The 15,033-nt window shown below is 56.0% G+C and overlaps 1 protein-coding gene across 1 annotated transcript; it reads right to left on the bottom strand.

Moving 5' to 3' along the window:
• Window positions 1-8,842: 8,842 nt before the first annotated feature.
• DDN (dendrin) lies at window positions 8,843-13,213 on the bottom strand. The gene is made up of 2 exons (XM_081084747.1): window positions 12,970-13,213; window positions 8,843-12,560 (listed from the first exon to the last, which is right to left on the bottom strand). The coding sequence occupies exons 1-2, from the start codon at window positions 13,176-13,178 to the stop codon at window positions 10,655-10,657; spliced, it is 2,115 nt and encodes a 704-aa protein (XP_080940873.1). The 5' UTR covers window positions 13,179-13,213; the 3' UTR covers window positions 8,843-10,654.
• Between the last annotated feature and the right edge of the window lie 1,820 nt (window positions 13,214-15,033).

Raw genomic sequence — 15,033 nt, 5'->3', positions numbered from 1 at the left:
GAGACACCCAAGGAAGGGTGCTGCTGCCCCTGGTGTGGGGCTCTTGGTCCCTGAAGCCTATCTGCGCCAGCTGTGGTCAGGCGGTGGGCAGTGAGGACTTAAAACAACGTCACCAAAAGGAAACCCAAGTGTGGCCCATAACCAAACCATGAAGCGAACTATTCCCATAAAGAGCCCATTGAGGAATCTGTTCCTAACAACACTGACACCTCTGCGCACATTCACGAGTTGGCTGGCGGAAGTACTAATCCTGCCCACAGCCCTAAAACTGTCTCTAACTCTAATCCTCTCCCCATGCCTAGGTCTAAGTGTAACCTTAGCCTTAACCCTAACTTCAAACACTAACCCCTTCCTAAACTCTAATGCCTGTCCCTAATCCTAACACTTCCCCCCAGGGGAGGACCCAAAAGGCAGGGGGAGCCATGAAGCTCTCCACTCCCCACTCCCACCCCCACCCCCCAAGGGCAACAACTGATCCCAGCCAAATGGAGAATTTCCCCCTCACCCCAGGACTCTTTTGCTGTGGTTGGTGCCTCCCACCCCTCCCTGGGTGTGTGAACTCTGACCCTGTTGGCCTTTGGGATGTGTGGGGGTAGAGGAGTGGAGCCAGGAGCTGCTCAATGCTGCAGTGCCACCCCTTTCCCTTTCTCTTCATCCGCCAAGCTAGCACCGGCTCAGCTCTGATGGGCAGTCAGGGGGAGGAATATTATTGATCTGGGGTAGGAGGCACCTGACAAGCCTTGGATTTCCAGTAAAGAACCCCCTGCAGAGAAGCTATTAGATCGCTCAGCTTCTAAAGCAAGAAGTTAATGGGCTGCCAGAAGCAGGAGGGGGGCTTATGCCCCTGGTGGACAATGCCCAGGGTTGGGGAGAAGCAGCAGGGTGGAGAATAGAAGGGTTGGCAGCTGGCCCCAACCACTCTCACCTAACTCCTAACTCCAAGAGCTAGATCAGTATCTGCTTCAGGCCCAGATGCTGGAAGGCTTTGGGCTGAGTTGGCACATAGGAGCTGGAAGAAGAGCAAGAGAAAGCAATGAATCCTGTTCTGGCCTGAACTAGCTTTTCAACAAATCTTTTGTTTATTTGTTTGTTTGTTTTCCACCCAGACTTGGTTGCCTTGTCTATTAAATAGGGGTGGTTATGGGTACTTAGACTTCTTCAGGAAGGTGATGAGGTTCAGAGGAGATCATGTGCATGAAAGCTCAGGTCATTTGAACAATTGCTGACACCTCTCCTATGCCAGGCATATGCCCAGTGCTGGGGAGACAGCCATAGGGCCTGCTTGGAAAGTTCACAGTCCAGCTGGGGAGTCAAGCACACCAACACACACGGTGTAATGGGGGGCGTACAGTGGAGGCTCAGGGAAGGCCAACACCCTCTGCACATGTATGAGGTTTAAGGACAGATTCCTACACTCAAGTTCTCAGCATGGAGGCCCTTCACTCGCAGGAGCTGGGACTTTGAAGAGGAGGTAGGGAAGTGCAGCACGAGGACTAGTTCTCAAGGGGGAATACACTAATAAAAGGGAAAAAAAAACAAGCGAAGGCGCGATAAGATCTGCAAAGCACTACATCATATGAAGTATTTATCTTGTGATTATGAGCATCTATGCCATCCTCAGGCAAAACTTGAGCAGGTAAATCCTGGGGAGAAAAACAACTGTGCCTGGAGAGAGGCCTCACTACAGTCTCAGGACCCAGGGCAGCTCAGGGCGGGGGAGGGGGTGCCATAGGAGAGTACTCTCGGAACGGGCCTGATGCCTCAGCCCTGCCCTATCCATGCAGGCTATCCTCCCACTCACCTCTGATCTTCAGGTGCCAGATGCCACACACCAGGGGAATCTGAGGCTGCCAGGGACCCTGACACATGGTTGGCCTCAGCAAGTGAGGGAGGTGCTGGTCTTGAAATATCCAGGGGGAGGGGGAGGGGGAGAGGAAAACCTGAGAGGACTGAGATGGCAGGCAGGCACCGTCCCCAGGGGGTCAGCAAGCTGGCACCACGCACACCCTGCCACACGCACCCTGGAAAAACCCTGTCAGTGGGGCTGCAAATACCCCAGGGTCTAGCACATCCCCCCCCCCCCCAGGCTGGTTCAGTGCTCCTCTCCAAGCCAGAGGGAGAAAAATAACAAAATGAGGAGAAAATAAGCTGTTTGGCTGTGGTGTGAGCAGGAATATCCATGCAGAGCTGCCCACCACTCACCCTTACTCACTCTTTCCACACCCAGCCGGGGCGCCCAGCATGAGACAGACCACCCCTCTGCCCCCTCCCCCGTCTGGGCTAAAAGCAGACGCTGGTGAGCGAGCAGCAGGTTATAAATATGCCCAGGGAACTGCCGCCAACTCGCTCCCTTGTCATCCCCTGGGAGGGGGTAGGGTGGGGTGGCTCCTGAGGAGGAGCCAGGGCTGCCCTGCTCCCTGGGGCCCAGGAGGAAGTGGGGCTTCCAAGAGGCTACTGCGCTTTTTTTTTTTTTCCTTTTCTCTTTTTAAAGGGAACGAACCACTGCCACTTGATTTTTCCTGAACATTTGCTCATCTGCTCAGAGGTGGGGTCCCAGTCCTTCCTGGACCATGGCTGGGAGCTCAGAATGAAAGGGCCTAAGGCCACTCACTTTGTATCATTGTGCAGCCCGGCACCATGTCTCTTCCTCACACCCATTTATTCTCAGCAAAAGCGAAGTCCATTCATTCATTCAACAGGCATTTACTGAGGACCTGCTGAAGGCCAGGCCCTGTGCACAAGCACACCTGCTTGCACAAGTGTGCACACACACGGCAGCCTCCACTCCCATGTGTTCACACCTGCTCCTGCCCCCAGTACGGTCGTCTTGGCTTTAACCTGGCCGCTTCATCAGGAAGGGTAAAGCTTCAGGCTCCTGTTTCTGCCTCCGAGTAAGGGGTGGGATAGGGTGGGGGATAGAGAACAGGGCCCCTAAACCTTCCTGCTTCCACTATTTCCTTGATAAATGAGAGGGTCCTTTCCTCCCTGCCTAATCATCTTCCCAGCGTAAGTACCGCTCTAGGAAGAAAGGGCCACCCTGTGGATGCCGGAGGGCACCTGCCCAGGTGACCAGAGCCTTCTGCCTCCCAGCCAAGTTGGTGCAAAGCTGGGCAAGAGGGGGCAGTGCCACCCTGAGAAGCTTCTAGCTTTCCTTCCCCAGAGATGAATCCCTCCCTCTCCCTCTTCCCTATTAATCCTCGGAAGTGAGGCCCCTATTGTGGCCCCTCGCCCTCCTTGGCTGGCGTCTAATTAACTCCTCCTGCCCCCGGTTTTGTGTGCCCCCCTTACCCCACCTTGTCGGCCCCGCCCCTCCGCTCCGCCTGCTCCCCCCCACGGACATTCCAGCCCGGCTGGGCTGCTGTGCCAGGGCAACCAGGGCTGGACCAAGACCTAATCCCCCCGCCGCCTGGCCGGGCTGGGGGAGCCCCACTCACCTCCCCGCTCTCTGGGGGCTGCCCGGCTCTGCTGTGGCGGAGACACACAATCAGGACAAAGGCGCAGCCCCCAGGGGGCTAACTCAGCCTTCACGCCCAGGTTGTGCGGCATTTGGGAGTTTAATGAATTGTCCATCACGCCTTTCAGGGCCCGCCCGTCAGCCTGGATTAATCTTCGGAGCCCTGGTGGGGTAGGAGACACTAAGCCTGTATTTATTACTCTCCCATTGTCACTAATTGAGGTAATTATCTGTGACTCTAGCCTGGCCAACAATGCCGCATTCACTCCCGGGACCTCGATGGGCCTGGCTCCCACTCTCAGCATCAACCCTCCCTCCTCTATCAAACCCATCCAGGGCTAAGTTGGGCCCTGGAGCATGTTGGGAAAGTGGACAATGTCCCACAATGTTTCACCTCCCAACCAGTTCTCCCCCAGCCACCATTATAGGGTTGCAGCTAGGGAGAGATTTGCCACCCACAAGTAGGTGAGAAAAGAAGGCACACTGTCAGGGAACAGGTTTGGCTGGCAGAGCCCTGAGGCCCCAGAGGGGCATGTTTCTGAAGTCTTTGGTTTTCTGGACTCTCCAGCTCTCTGGGTTGGTGGTGCCAGGGTCTCACAAGGCCCTTCTCTGGGTCCATCCTCATGTCCCTTAGCCTCCAGAGCTCTAGGGTGTTGGGAGATCCCAATCCAGGCAAAGTGTCCTCTGGTCAGGTCCCTACAGCGACCAGAGTGGCAGAATGGCTGAGAGTATGACAGGGAAGTTTGGAAGAAAGAATAGGAAAGGGCTCATCAGGGAGCTTAGTGGAAGGGCAAGAAAAACTATTTAAGTAAGGAGCATCCAGGAGTCACATTAATGTGGCCATGCAGCAATCTTAGGGAGAAATGTGGATTTGGGGGGGAGAGCAGTGCCAAAGAGTAAATTTCACATGGAGATGGCTTCCCATGTCAAGGGGAATGGCCCTTGGGAATAGGTGTGTGTGTGTGTGTGTGTGTGTGTGTGTGTGTGTGTGTGTGGACGAGAGAGAGAGAGAGAGAGAGAGAGAGAGAGAGAGAGAGAGAGAGAGGAAGAAGAAGAAGAAGAAGAAGAAGAAGAAGAAGAAGAAGAAGAAGAAGAAGAAGAAGAGGAAGAATAAGGAGGAAGATTTGGTCAGGACCAGATGGTGAGCTCCTTGAGGGCAGGGACTGTGTTTTGGTCACTGTTGTTTTTCCAAGAGCCTAACATTGTACCTGGCACATATTAGATACTGTCAAATACACGGATGGATAGATGAGGTCTGTAGTACATGCATTGGGGTTAGGGGTCTGCCAGCTCTTCTCTTCCATAGGCGCACGCAGGCTCTTTAGTCTGTCTCAGGACTTACTGGGAGGAAATGTCTCTAGACCATAAGGGACAGTACTTGGAGGGGTTCTTCACGACCAGCTGCAAACCTTAAGGACCTTGGCGAACTCAGAGCTACAGTTGGAACAGCGCCACCTTGTGGTGTCTCTTGGGAGAGCTCCTGGAAAAGGCTCCGGCGAAGAAAGCAGGGTAATCTCTCTTGAAAGCATGGGGAATGGGGGTCACACCAAGCAGCAGCCACTCTTCTTCCTAATATCTGACACTGAATTGCTGTGCCAGTGTTCCTGTGGAACAGTTTTATCATCCGTTCCTTCCCCTGCCAGCATTTGCTGAGAGCCTGCTCCAGGCCAAGCTTGCAGGGGCTGTAGAGCTAAGTCAAAGGCACTACCCTTAAGGAGCTGATGGTCCAGTGGGGAATTCCACAAGGTAACAGGACCAACAAAGGTCATAATCAAGCAGCAGATAAAACAATGTTATAGGCATTGAGCAGGACATTTACAGCTCAGATGTTCTCTGCCCCTCCCCTCTCCCTCAGCTTCTCTCATTAAAGCTCAAATGTTGTGTCCTTGTTTTCCAGAGGCACTTCATGATTTGATTCCCACACATCATCCCAGAGTCCCATCCTTCTGCACCTTTGCATTCCCCAGTGCCTCTGTTCCCCACGAAAGCTGTGTGCTTCCCACCGTTCTATCTATGTTCACACCCTGGAATGTGCCTCTTGCCAATCTCCCTTGGTTGAAACCCAGCTCAACTTTTCCTTCCTCCGTGAAACTCTTCTAATTTTCCTTGGCAAAGTTGTCTTGCCTCCTGAAGCACCTTCTTGGTGGGGCTTTCATTAACAGCACATACTGGCTGTCCCATGGGTGATTATCTGTTACTCATTCTCCCACTGTGCTTCTAGCTTCCTGAGGACATGGGCTCTGTGCTTTGTTCATCTTAGCAGACCTTGCAGAACTGAGTTAGGCACATCATATGCCTTTGTTAACAGAATAAATGGATGGATGGATAGATAAATCAATGGATGGATGACAGACGGGTTGGTGATGGATGGATAAATGGATGGGTGGAATGTATAGATGGATGTATGCATACATAGATGCATGGATGGATGAACGGAAGGATGAATGGATGGGTGGATGGATGGATGAATGGAGCAACTTTTCTCTAAAAGGACTCACAAAAGGCTATGTAATACCAGGGGCTTCCAGGAAGGGAGCTGCCCCTCCCCCCACCATGCCAGCACACCCAGAGGAGGTCACAGTATCCAGGTTGAGCTTTCCTTTGCTAATATATACATTCTTAGTGACTTGTCTCCCAAAGGTCTTGATATATTCCCACTCCCAAGAAGTCACAGTCTGGGAGTTGCTCCTTCCTTCTTGCTCCCCTGGACCTTCTGGAATGAATGCCTTAATTAACTTATTATTTTGTACTGCCTGCACTATAATGATTCTGTAGGTTTCTTCTTATGCATCCCTCCCCCCCATCTCACACACGCCCTGAATTTTTAGCTCCCTGAAGATAGGAACCATGTCTGAATGTCTTGTATATCCCGGGGGTCTGGCATACATGTTTATTGGGTAAGTGAACAAATAACTGAGAAAATGCTGACTCTTTTCCCACAGATGCACTTCGCACACTTCCCATGGATTCATGTTCAGCCATCTCTCCTGGTCCTCCCCTCCTCACACACATACACACACACACTCCTGACTCTGATTTCTCTACAAGTCCCAGAGTTATGGTCTGATTGTTTCCTTTACTAATTTGTGGCTGATCCTGGAAGTCCCAGGGCTCTCCCAAGAGTCTGAAAGGGGAGGAGGCTCCTAGCTCCTCGAAAGCCACATTAACTGGGCTCCATTTGGAACAGAAAAGGGCTTCCCTGGGAAGAACCTGGCTGCAGGGAGGGCAGTGGGGTCCCGTGGTAACCTGAGGAATGCTGCCCCAACCTGGCCACGCCCTCCTGCCTCTGCTGTCCCTTCTCCTGACCTGTGACGCTGTCCCGAGGTGGGGGGTGGTTGTGGCAGAGACAGCCAGATTTAGAAGTAATTTTCGCAGCAGGGAGCCTCCAGCCTGCCACCCACAGGGCCCTTGGAGCCAGTCTGAGATATGGCTCATCAAGGGCTGCCCCCAGACCTGCAGTCACTCCTCCCCTTCTCCTCAGATCTTTAGCAGCTGGTGCTGACTCCATTCTTAGGCAAAGTTGGAGGAAGTCCTGGGGTGGGAGCACGTGACTTTGACACCCTAACCACCCAAGGGCTCCTAGTATACCATTCAGCCATTCAAGCAGCTTGTCCCCACCCCAGGGATCCCCTCTCCTCTGGATCTGGCCTCTGCTGCCTCTTCCCCCTTTTCCCTATCCTCATGCTCCCATACCCCCAACACTAATGAAATAGCCCTAGAGAGAAATAATAATCAGAACTCAACACTTATATATCACTTACTAGGTACCAGGCATTGTTCTCAGCGTTTCACATATTGAATCATTTAATCCTCCCAACGAGACTATGAAAGGAACACTATTAATAATCCAGCTTTATAACTGACACCAAGACACAAAGAGGTTGAGTAACTTGCCAAGGTCACACAGCTAGTATGAGATAGAGGCAAGATTCAAACCCAGGCCACATAGTCCATGTCGTAAATACAAGACTACCCGAGTTTTCTGACAATGGTAGAGAGAAGTAGAGGCAGGGGAAGAGGAGGAAGAGGCAGCAGAGGCCAATCCAGAATGGGTAAACTCTTAAAAACTGGCCTCCTGGGTGTGCAGCCTCTAAGAGGCTCAGGCTGTGAGGTGGAGCGCACCTTCACAGTGCCAGCCCCTCCCGTACAGCTCACTCTTCTCCCAGCCTCAGAGCCCTGCCTCCTTGGGCTGTAGCACAACCCAGGCAGATACGGTCACCTCTGCCCTGACCTTCCTCTCTCTGCCTCCTAGCCTGAAGTTCACTCTTTTCTCAAGGCCAGAGGTCAAAGGCGCCCACTCCTCAGCTGGACCAGGCTCATCCCAGCCTGGTCTCCGTTTTCCTTCCTTCCTTTACCTTCCACAACGCCCCCAAATGGACCCTCAGCTTCAGTCAAACCAGACCACTTCTCCCGCATCCGCACTTCTTCTTTTCTGTTCTCTCTCCCTAAAGCCCCCTTCCCCAAATTCAGTCTTTCTTTGTACTTGACACCCACTGTTTAATGTTATCGTTACTTGTGTGTTTTCACCTGCTTTCACCCCTTGTCAAGCAGGCCTTACTCCTCTTTCCTGGAGTCCTGCCCAATTCCTGGTTCCTCTCAAGTGCTCAGTAAATGCTCAGTGGTTAGAACCTGCAGTAGATATAATTGTAGGTGGAAGGGAGCCAGACCTCAGGAACCTTTGATCTCTGCTCATGGTGACCCCCACTTCCTTTACTTCCTCTACCAGGAGCTAACTGGAAACCTGGCAGTGTGGGTTTCAGGCAGGTTCTGGGATAGACCTTCCCTGGGCGACTCTGACCAACATTCTCCCCTCAGGTTCAGAAGCCCAAAGAGGACCTCCCTTCCGCTCCAACAAACCAAGGCCAGGCAGCCAGCTCCGGGCCCCAGCCCCGTCCCCATCCTGCACAGTCCCTCCAGGTGCGCGTGGACAGTGATGTGGAGATAATTGGAGACCAAAACCATAAGTGGGTTGAGAGCAGGATTGGTGATCTGAACGCTGAGCCAGAGTTGGAGTTGGCGGGACTTGGGGGGCGGGGGGGGGGGGCAGAGGCGGGGTGGAGGGCAGGGCCAGGCAGGACTCTGAGACTGAGTCTGGGCGAAGCCCCCGCGCCCGGCGAGTCGGCGGCTAAATTTACCCAGGCTGACTCAGCCCTTGCCCGGAATGGGGGGTGGGGGGAGTGCGCGGGGCAGTGGGAAGAGCCAGCGGGGGTGGGGGGCAAGGAAGGGAGAGTCCGCACTGGGGGAGACAGGAGTGGGCCGGGAGTTTCCATCAAAGAAAGGAGTCCCCCCCCACTCCCCCTTCCCGCCCCCCAAGCGAGAAGGAGCGGAAGAGCCCTGTGGGTGGAACGCAGTGGGGACAGGGTAGGTGAAAGGAAGAAGAGGCCAAGGTTGGGCAAAGGGAAGCTTATATTTATTGAGCGCCTACCGTGTGCCTGGCACTGTGCAAGGCGCTTTACATACATTATCGCATTAAATCCTCACAACAACCCTGCGAGGTAGGTGTTTCTATACCCCCATTTGACAGATGAGGAAAGTGAGGCTCAGGGAGGTGAAGTGATTTGGCCAAGTTCACATGGCTAGTAAATAGAGAGGAGGTGTCCAAGGTAAGAGAGCAAAAAAGACCTCAGAGTCGGGGTCCCAAGCCAGATAAATACAAAGAGGGGCTCATTCAGAGGCCTGCTCCCGACCTCGCACACCTGGAGGCGGCAAGGCTGGGGACGGGACCCCGCGCTTTAACTGGGGATCAATTGCTTAACTGGCCTGTGGGAGTAGGAGGGACTCGCGGACTAGCTACGGGGGAAATCCGCGACCTGCGCGCGCCCCATAGTGGCTACAGCGAGGATCACACCTATACCCACAGGCTTTTGGGACCGCCTCCCTCTTCCTTCTGTAGCAGTTTCTGGAAGAGGCAGAGATGCAAGAAATTCTCAGGATTCTTTCAGATGAATGATACCACCTGGGTGGAAAGTCATGGCAACGATTCAGAGCATCACTAAGAAACACTGGGGAGGAGGAAAGAGGAAGGTCTGAAGAGGTCCCAAGCCGATTGACTGTCTGCCTTCCCTCTCCTGCTTGGACCACCACAGGCCAGGGACAGTGACAAGGCCATCATCCTGCCCTGCCTTGGGTAACCCTCACCTAAACCTGAAAGATTGGGATAGGAGCCCTTGCCCATTTACTCAGCTCTTCTGCAAACCCTGGACAGTCTCTAGAATTGAGAATGAGTGCTGGTGACCATGAAGCCACCCAGAAACCTGCAGACTCTATTCATCTATTCCTAACTCTTTCTTGGCTTGTGAAGGGAAGGATGAGATAAAAGCTTCCCCAAAGGCTCCAAAACGACATGGATGGACCTTAGAATCCCTTCGTTTTACATATTAGGAGGCCTGGAGAAGGAAAGCCACTTGCCTAAGGTGCCCCAGGAAGTGAGTGTCAGAGTTAGGATGGGAACCCAAGACTTGTGACATCAAAGTGAGCCCTCTCCCTGCTTTGCTGGCTGCTTCTGGACTCCCTCCTCTTCTGCCAAGGGCTTCTCTGTCACCTATTTATTCAGTCCAAAGCCTCTCCATCACTTTCTCCCTCCTGCCCAGAGGCCCTTCCCTGAAGTTGCCCTCCCATGACTATACCATTCCTACCCTCCTGCCTACTCTTGGGCAGGCTTCTCTGCTCAACTCTGCACCCAGGGCAGCAGCTACCTCTGCTGAAGCCCTTACCAGCGTGACCTGAAAGGAGCAGGCATTAAAGTCTACTGTTCACCTGACCCCTCCTGATTTTTTTTTTTTTTAATACAGCCCTAGCCAGTTTGGCTCAGTGGATAGAGTGTCGGCCTGAGGAAGGAAGGTCCCGGGTTTGAGTCTGGTCAAGGGCACGTACCTCGGTTGCAGGCTCCTCTCTGGCCCAAGCCCTGGTCCAGCCACATGCAGGAGGCAACCAATCAATGTGTTTCTCTCACAGATATTTCTCTCTGTCTTTCCCCCTCTCTTCCACTCTTTCTAAAAAATCAATGGGAAAATATCCTAGGGCGAGGATTTTTTAAAAATTACAAATCAGCATATGTTCCCTTTCCTTTCATTTGGGCGGCTTCTTTTTGGGTTATGGGAACCGGTATAGGTAAGGGGTACAAGGAAGTCTGTGCGGAAGTAGGGGCCAGTGGGCCCAAGGATGGATGGGTTGGGAAGCACAAATACAACAAAGAGCCTCTCACTGCCGCTCCCTGTTTCTCCGTGGGGCCCCCGTCGTGTTCCTCTCTCCAGAAAGGGCCTCCCCGGTTTGGCTGATGACATCCAGAATCTCTCGGATGCTGTCGTGCCGCTGTGTGGTCTTCCCGCCCTCTCGGCACGCGGCTCGCTCACTCCGCCAGGGGGCGCCGGAGGCTTCTGTGTCGCTTCCGTCAGAGGAGCTGCTATGGGCGCTGAGCTCCGCAGCTTCGTCCGAGTCCGAGTCAGGGGCGGTGTGGCGGCGGATGCGGGACACGGCTTCCCGCAGGGCCCCGGCGTAGGGCCCCGGGGTCCGCGCCCAGCCCCGCCCCGCGTGCCGGGGGACCCCCGCCACTCCCCCCGAGCCCTCGGCGCTATTCGCGCCTCCTGAAGCCGCTGGGCCTGAGACTGAGCGCCCCAGGCTACCTGGCTGCGTGGGGGCATCTTGCAGGTTGACTTCGTCCGCCGGGAGCCCCAAGATGCGGGAGGCGCGCTCCTCCAAAGAGGGATCCGCGGGCTTCCCGCCCTCAGCTTCGAACCCGCGGCCCCCGTGTGGCTGTTGTGAAAGGCGGCTGCTGGACAGCAGCTTTTGGCAAGGGGAAGGCAAGGCCGCGGCCGTCTCCCCCTCCTCCTTGCTGGGCTTCGGTGGGCTGGGGGCATCGCCCACAGTGCGGGGCACCCCAGCCGGCAAAAGCTGCACGCGCTGGGTTCGAGGGGTCGGGACATACTGGGACCTTATCACCACGCACGTGGCGTCAATGACAAAAATACCTTCTCCACGAGCAGGGCCGCTGGAGCTGCGGGGCAGGGTGTGCGCGCGGCGGGCGGCCTGCCAACCCTCCGAGGGGCCGGCCCTCTCTCTACGACCCAGGGACTCTCTCGACCCCGTGCCTCCTGGAGCCCAGGGTCTGGGGAGGGTCTGGCTATGCGGAGGCGGATGCTTTTTAAGGGAGGGAATCCAGGATTTGGGGAGCCAGTTCTGTTCTCTACCTTCTTTCCCTTCCCCGGGGCCCTGGAGATGGGGCCTGGACCTGGGGGCGGGACGCGGGGGGCTGGGGGTCTCCGTGGCAGACCCCGCAGGAGCCGCTGCCCCGCCTGGGTCCCCCGCAGTCTTGGCGCGGGTGTGGCCGTCGCCGCCACTGTTCCGGCCAGCAGCAGCCGGCCCCCGGCTTTTCTCTGCACCCCCCTGGCGGGGCTCCAGCCTCGGCCTGGCCGTTCCAGAGCCTGGGGATCCCCCCAAGAGACCCCGCTCCTGCCGAAGACCCCAAGCCCCGAGGACGTCCCGGTAAATCCGAGGATCCAGCCTTTTCTTTGTGCCCCCTCCCTCTGTCCTGGCCGGAGTCTGAGCAGGGGCTGCGGAGACGGGCGCCTGGGAGGGCTCGGGGCCTCGTTTCGCCCCCAGAGTCCTGTGGGGTCCTTCGTAAGAAGGTGGAGCCACATAGGGCGGCGGGCGGTCCCAGCGGCGTCGCGGGGCCGTCCCCGCGGCGGCTCTCAGCAGCAGGTGAGCCTCGTAGCTGGGGGGCCCTGGCCTCCGACCTCCCCAGGGCCCCACCCACGCCGCCCTGGGGTCGCTCTGCGGCTGCGCGGATGGACGGGGCGGTCGCCCCACCGGCCCCAGGCGCTCTGGCCGTGAAGGAGCTGGGAGCCTTGCAGGCTGTGCCACCCGAGGGGCGTTCCGAGGCTCCGGGCGCGGCCGACCCGGGGGGCTCCTTCGGGCCCCACCAGCCTTGCGCCTTTTTCGCTCGGTCTCCTTGGCCTCCCGCTCTTGCGATGCCGCTTTCCTTTTCTCTTGCTCCCGCGCTCGGGCCTCGGCTGGGGGCCCCGCCCGCCAGTTGGTCGCCTCCTGCAGCACCCTGGCGGCCCAGGGCCGGCGGGGAGGCGGCTCAGGGCATCCCGGGCGCGGCCCACACCTGGGACAATGAGCAGGAACCCAGGTGAGCAGTTTGTGGGGGAAGGGAGCCGAGGTCCGGGGAGCTGGGAGCTCTACAGACCACTTTGGGCAGCCATGTGGAAGGGTGTGTGTGTGTGTGTGTGTGTGTGCGCGCGCGCGCACACGTGCACATATATGTTGGGGCTGAAGTCTAAACGGGATTTTTCACCATCCCTCCATGCACACTTTACCGGCGTCTGCCCCATCTCACCTCCTGCCCTTTTCACACCCATGCCTGTTTCCCCGGACAACGCGGGATAGGTCAAACTCTAGCTCTCCGGATGGGTTGGGGGCGCGTGGGAAAGAGAAGGGGGCGCAGCAGCGCTGGCTGTGCCTGGGGGAAGTCCGGACCCACCCCACCACGCTCTTCCCCTCACTTCTCCACTCACGTGTGGCTCTGGGGCTCGCGGATCCATTGGCCGGCCTGGAAGTCCATGGTCTGTCGAGGAGGGGCGCGGGGACTATAATGACAGGAGATAGTCTTCACTTGGATCACCAGCAGCTTGGATTTCTGCACCCAGAGGCAGCTTCCAGACTCCTCATCCTGGAGCTCCCGGGGGCTGTCAGGCCCCTCGGAGAATAAATGACCATCCAGCATCCTGCCCCACCCCACCCCGGCCCCCCACCCTCCCACCCGCCCCCGAGAGCCCCCTCCCAGCCCAGGAAGCCGGCGCCCACTGCAGAGCGACAGGCCCAGCGACTGGGGACTATATATACCCGGGCACACGTGTGTGCCTGTCTGTGTGTGTGTGAGCGCATGTGACATGGCGGGGATGGCTCCGCGCTGCTACCTCCCCCATGTGCATGGCCGCCCCCTGGGGCCCGGATTTGGGAGCCCCTTCCCACTTCCCATGTCCCCGAAGCCTGTTGGAACCTGCAGGAGTGGGCAGGGGACTTCTTACTGCCAAGCTGACAGTGCCCCCTCCCCCACCCCTGTTGCTTCAACCTTCCTGCTATTTTAACCCTTCACTCCCCTCCTTGTCAAGGTGCTTGACCACCAGGGTTCTGCCCTTGACTTCTTGCCTCAGACTTCAGGGACTTCAGTTTCTCCGACAGGGAGGTGATGGAAATGGAACTTAAGGTCTCTGCTTGCCACTCTTGCTGGTTTCCATGGGGTTGGGGTGCAGGAGGGGCTGGCCCAGGCTGGGGGGCTATTTTTAGCGACAGTGGCATTCGGGTGCAGAGAGGAGATGAGTAACCAGCTTCCATGTGGTGGAAGGAGGAGGCAGTAGCTTTCATGTGACTGGGGGGAGCTATCCTCCCCTAGCTCAAAAGGGTGACCCCCATCCCCTTAACTGTAGCCCGGCTGCTGGGACAGCAGGAGAAAGGAATTTCTTAGCCATGGAAACGGCCCTTCACTCCCGTGTTCTAGATGTTTGTCCTTGGGCACCCATGGAGCCCGCTCCCTGCAGCATGCTCTCTCACAATCCAGAATTTTGGGGTCATACTGTTCTGTGCCCACACAGCTCTGCTTAGCCTTATGGAGGATAGACTAGGGTGCTTATGCATTTATTTGCACCCTTTCGGAGGATGGAGGAGTGGTGTGCTCCCTTGGCAAAACTAATCCCCTAGCAACTGAGATGATAAAAGTGGCCCGTTTTCCAGCATATTGCTCCCCGTCACCACTACCACAATGCCTAGCTCACTCAGCCCCCACCTGAAGTGGTGCTCAAGATGCTCACCTTTTAGGCTCATTCTGTCCTGGGGAGTTACATTCACATGTCCCCCCCCCCCCTCCCCAAGCCTATACCAGGTGTCCCCTGATTCACCATGGTAATGTTAGTGGCAGCACAGCCCACGCCAACTCTTCCATGCAGAGACTTAGCAACCATGCCTGGCAACCATGGCAGCAGCTCCAGCAGAGGGGAGGGGTGTGGGGTGAGGGAAGAAAGTGTGTATGGCAATGGTTCCTGAGAAAGAAGGGATCATTTGCTTCTCCTGAGGTGAGAATAGGTTATGAGGCTCCAAATTTTGTTCCTTATCTTTCCTTCTGCTCCATCCTCAGACTCTGAGACTGGTTGGGTTTTAGCAGGGAATGGGGAAGCAGGAGATCCTAATTTGTTTTCCACTAACATATCTGCAGCCCTTTGGGATAGACCCTTCCCCAGAAGGGTTGTTTTGGGGCAGACCAACTTAATTGAGAACCAGAGCAACAGAACACAGGCCTCCTGCTCCCTAACATGGACTTTTTAAAAGAACCTATATATCCCCTATCCCATCCATTGACACCACCCCCCCCCCATCCCCCTTACACCTACCAGTTGCGCTGATGGCTCTTTGCTTGAAGGTGCTTCCCACCAGAGTACTAAGGCTTTTTAAAGTCCTTGCCTCCTCCCTAGACAAATCCTACTTCATGATGGGATGTGACAAGGAGACATCTGTCCTTTCCTCCATGCACTCACCCCCACACATATAAACATGCTCTAATTATAATAACTTGGAATGTCTCCCTC

Source organism: Myotis nattereri, assembly GCF_964212035.1.
Source record: "Myotis nattereri genome assembly, chromosome: 2".
Classification (NCBI taxonomy): domain Eukaryota; kingdom Metazoa; phylum Chordata; class Mammalia; order Chiroptera; family Vespertilionidae; genus Myotis; species Myotis nattereri.
The sequence above is the reverse complement of the archived record's forward strand: the minus strand, read 5'-3'. Positions and strand labels throughout refer to the sequence as shown.

What these genes read in the sequence shown, in the direction of transcription:
- DDN (XM_081084747.1), bottom strand. Translation starts at nt 13,178, where the DNA reads ATGCTGGATGGTCATTTATTCTCCGAGGGGCCTGACAGCCCCCGGGAG. An exon ending in CGCGAGCCCCAGAGCCACAC is followed by an intron (nt 12,561 to 12,969) that starts GTGAGTGGAGAA and finishes TCATTGTCCCAG; the next exon opens with GTGTGGGCCGCGCCCGGGAT.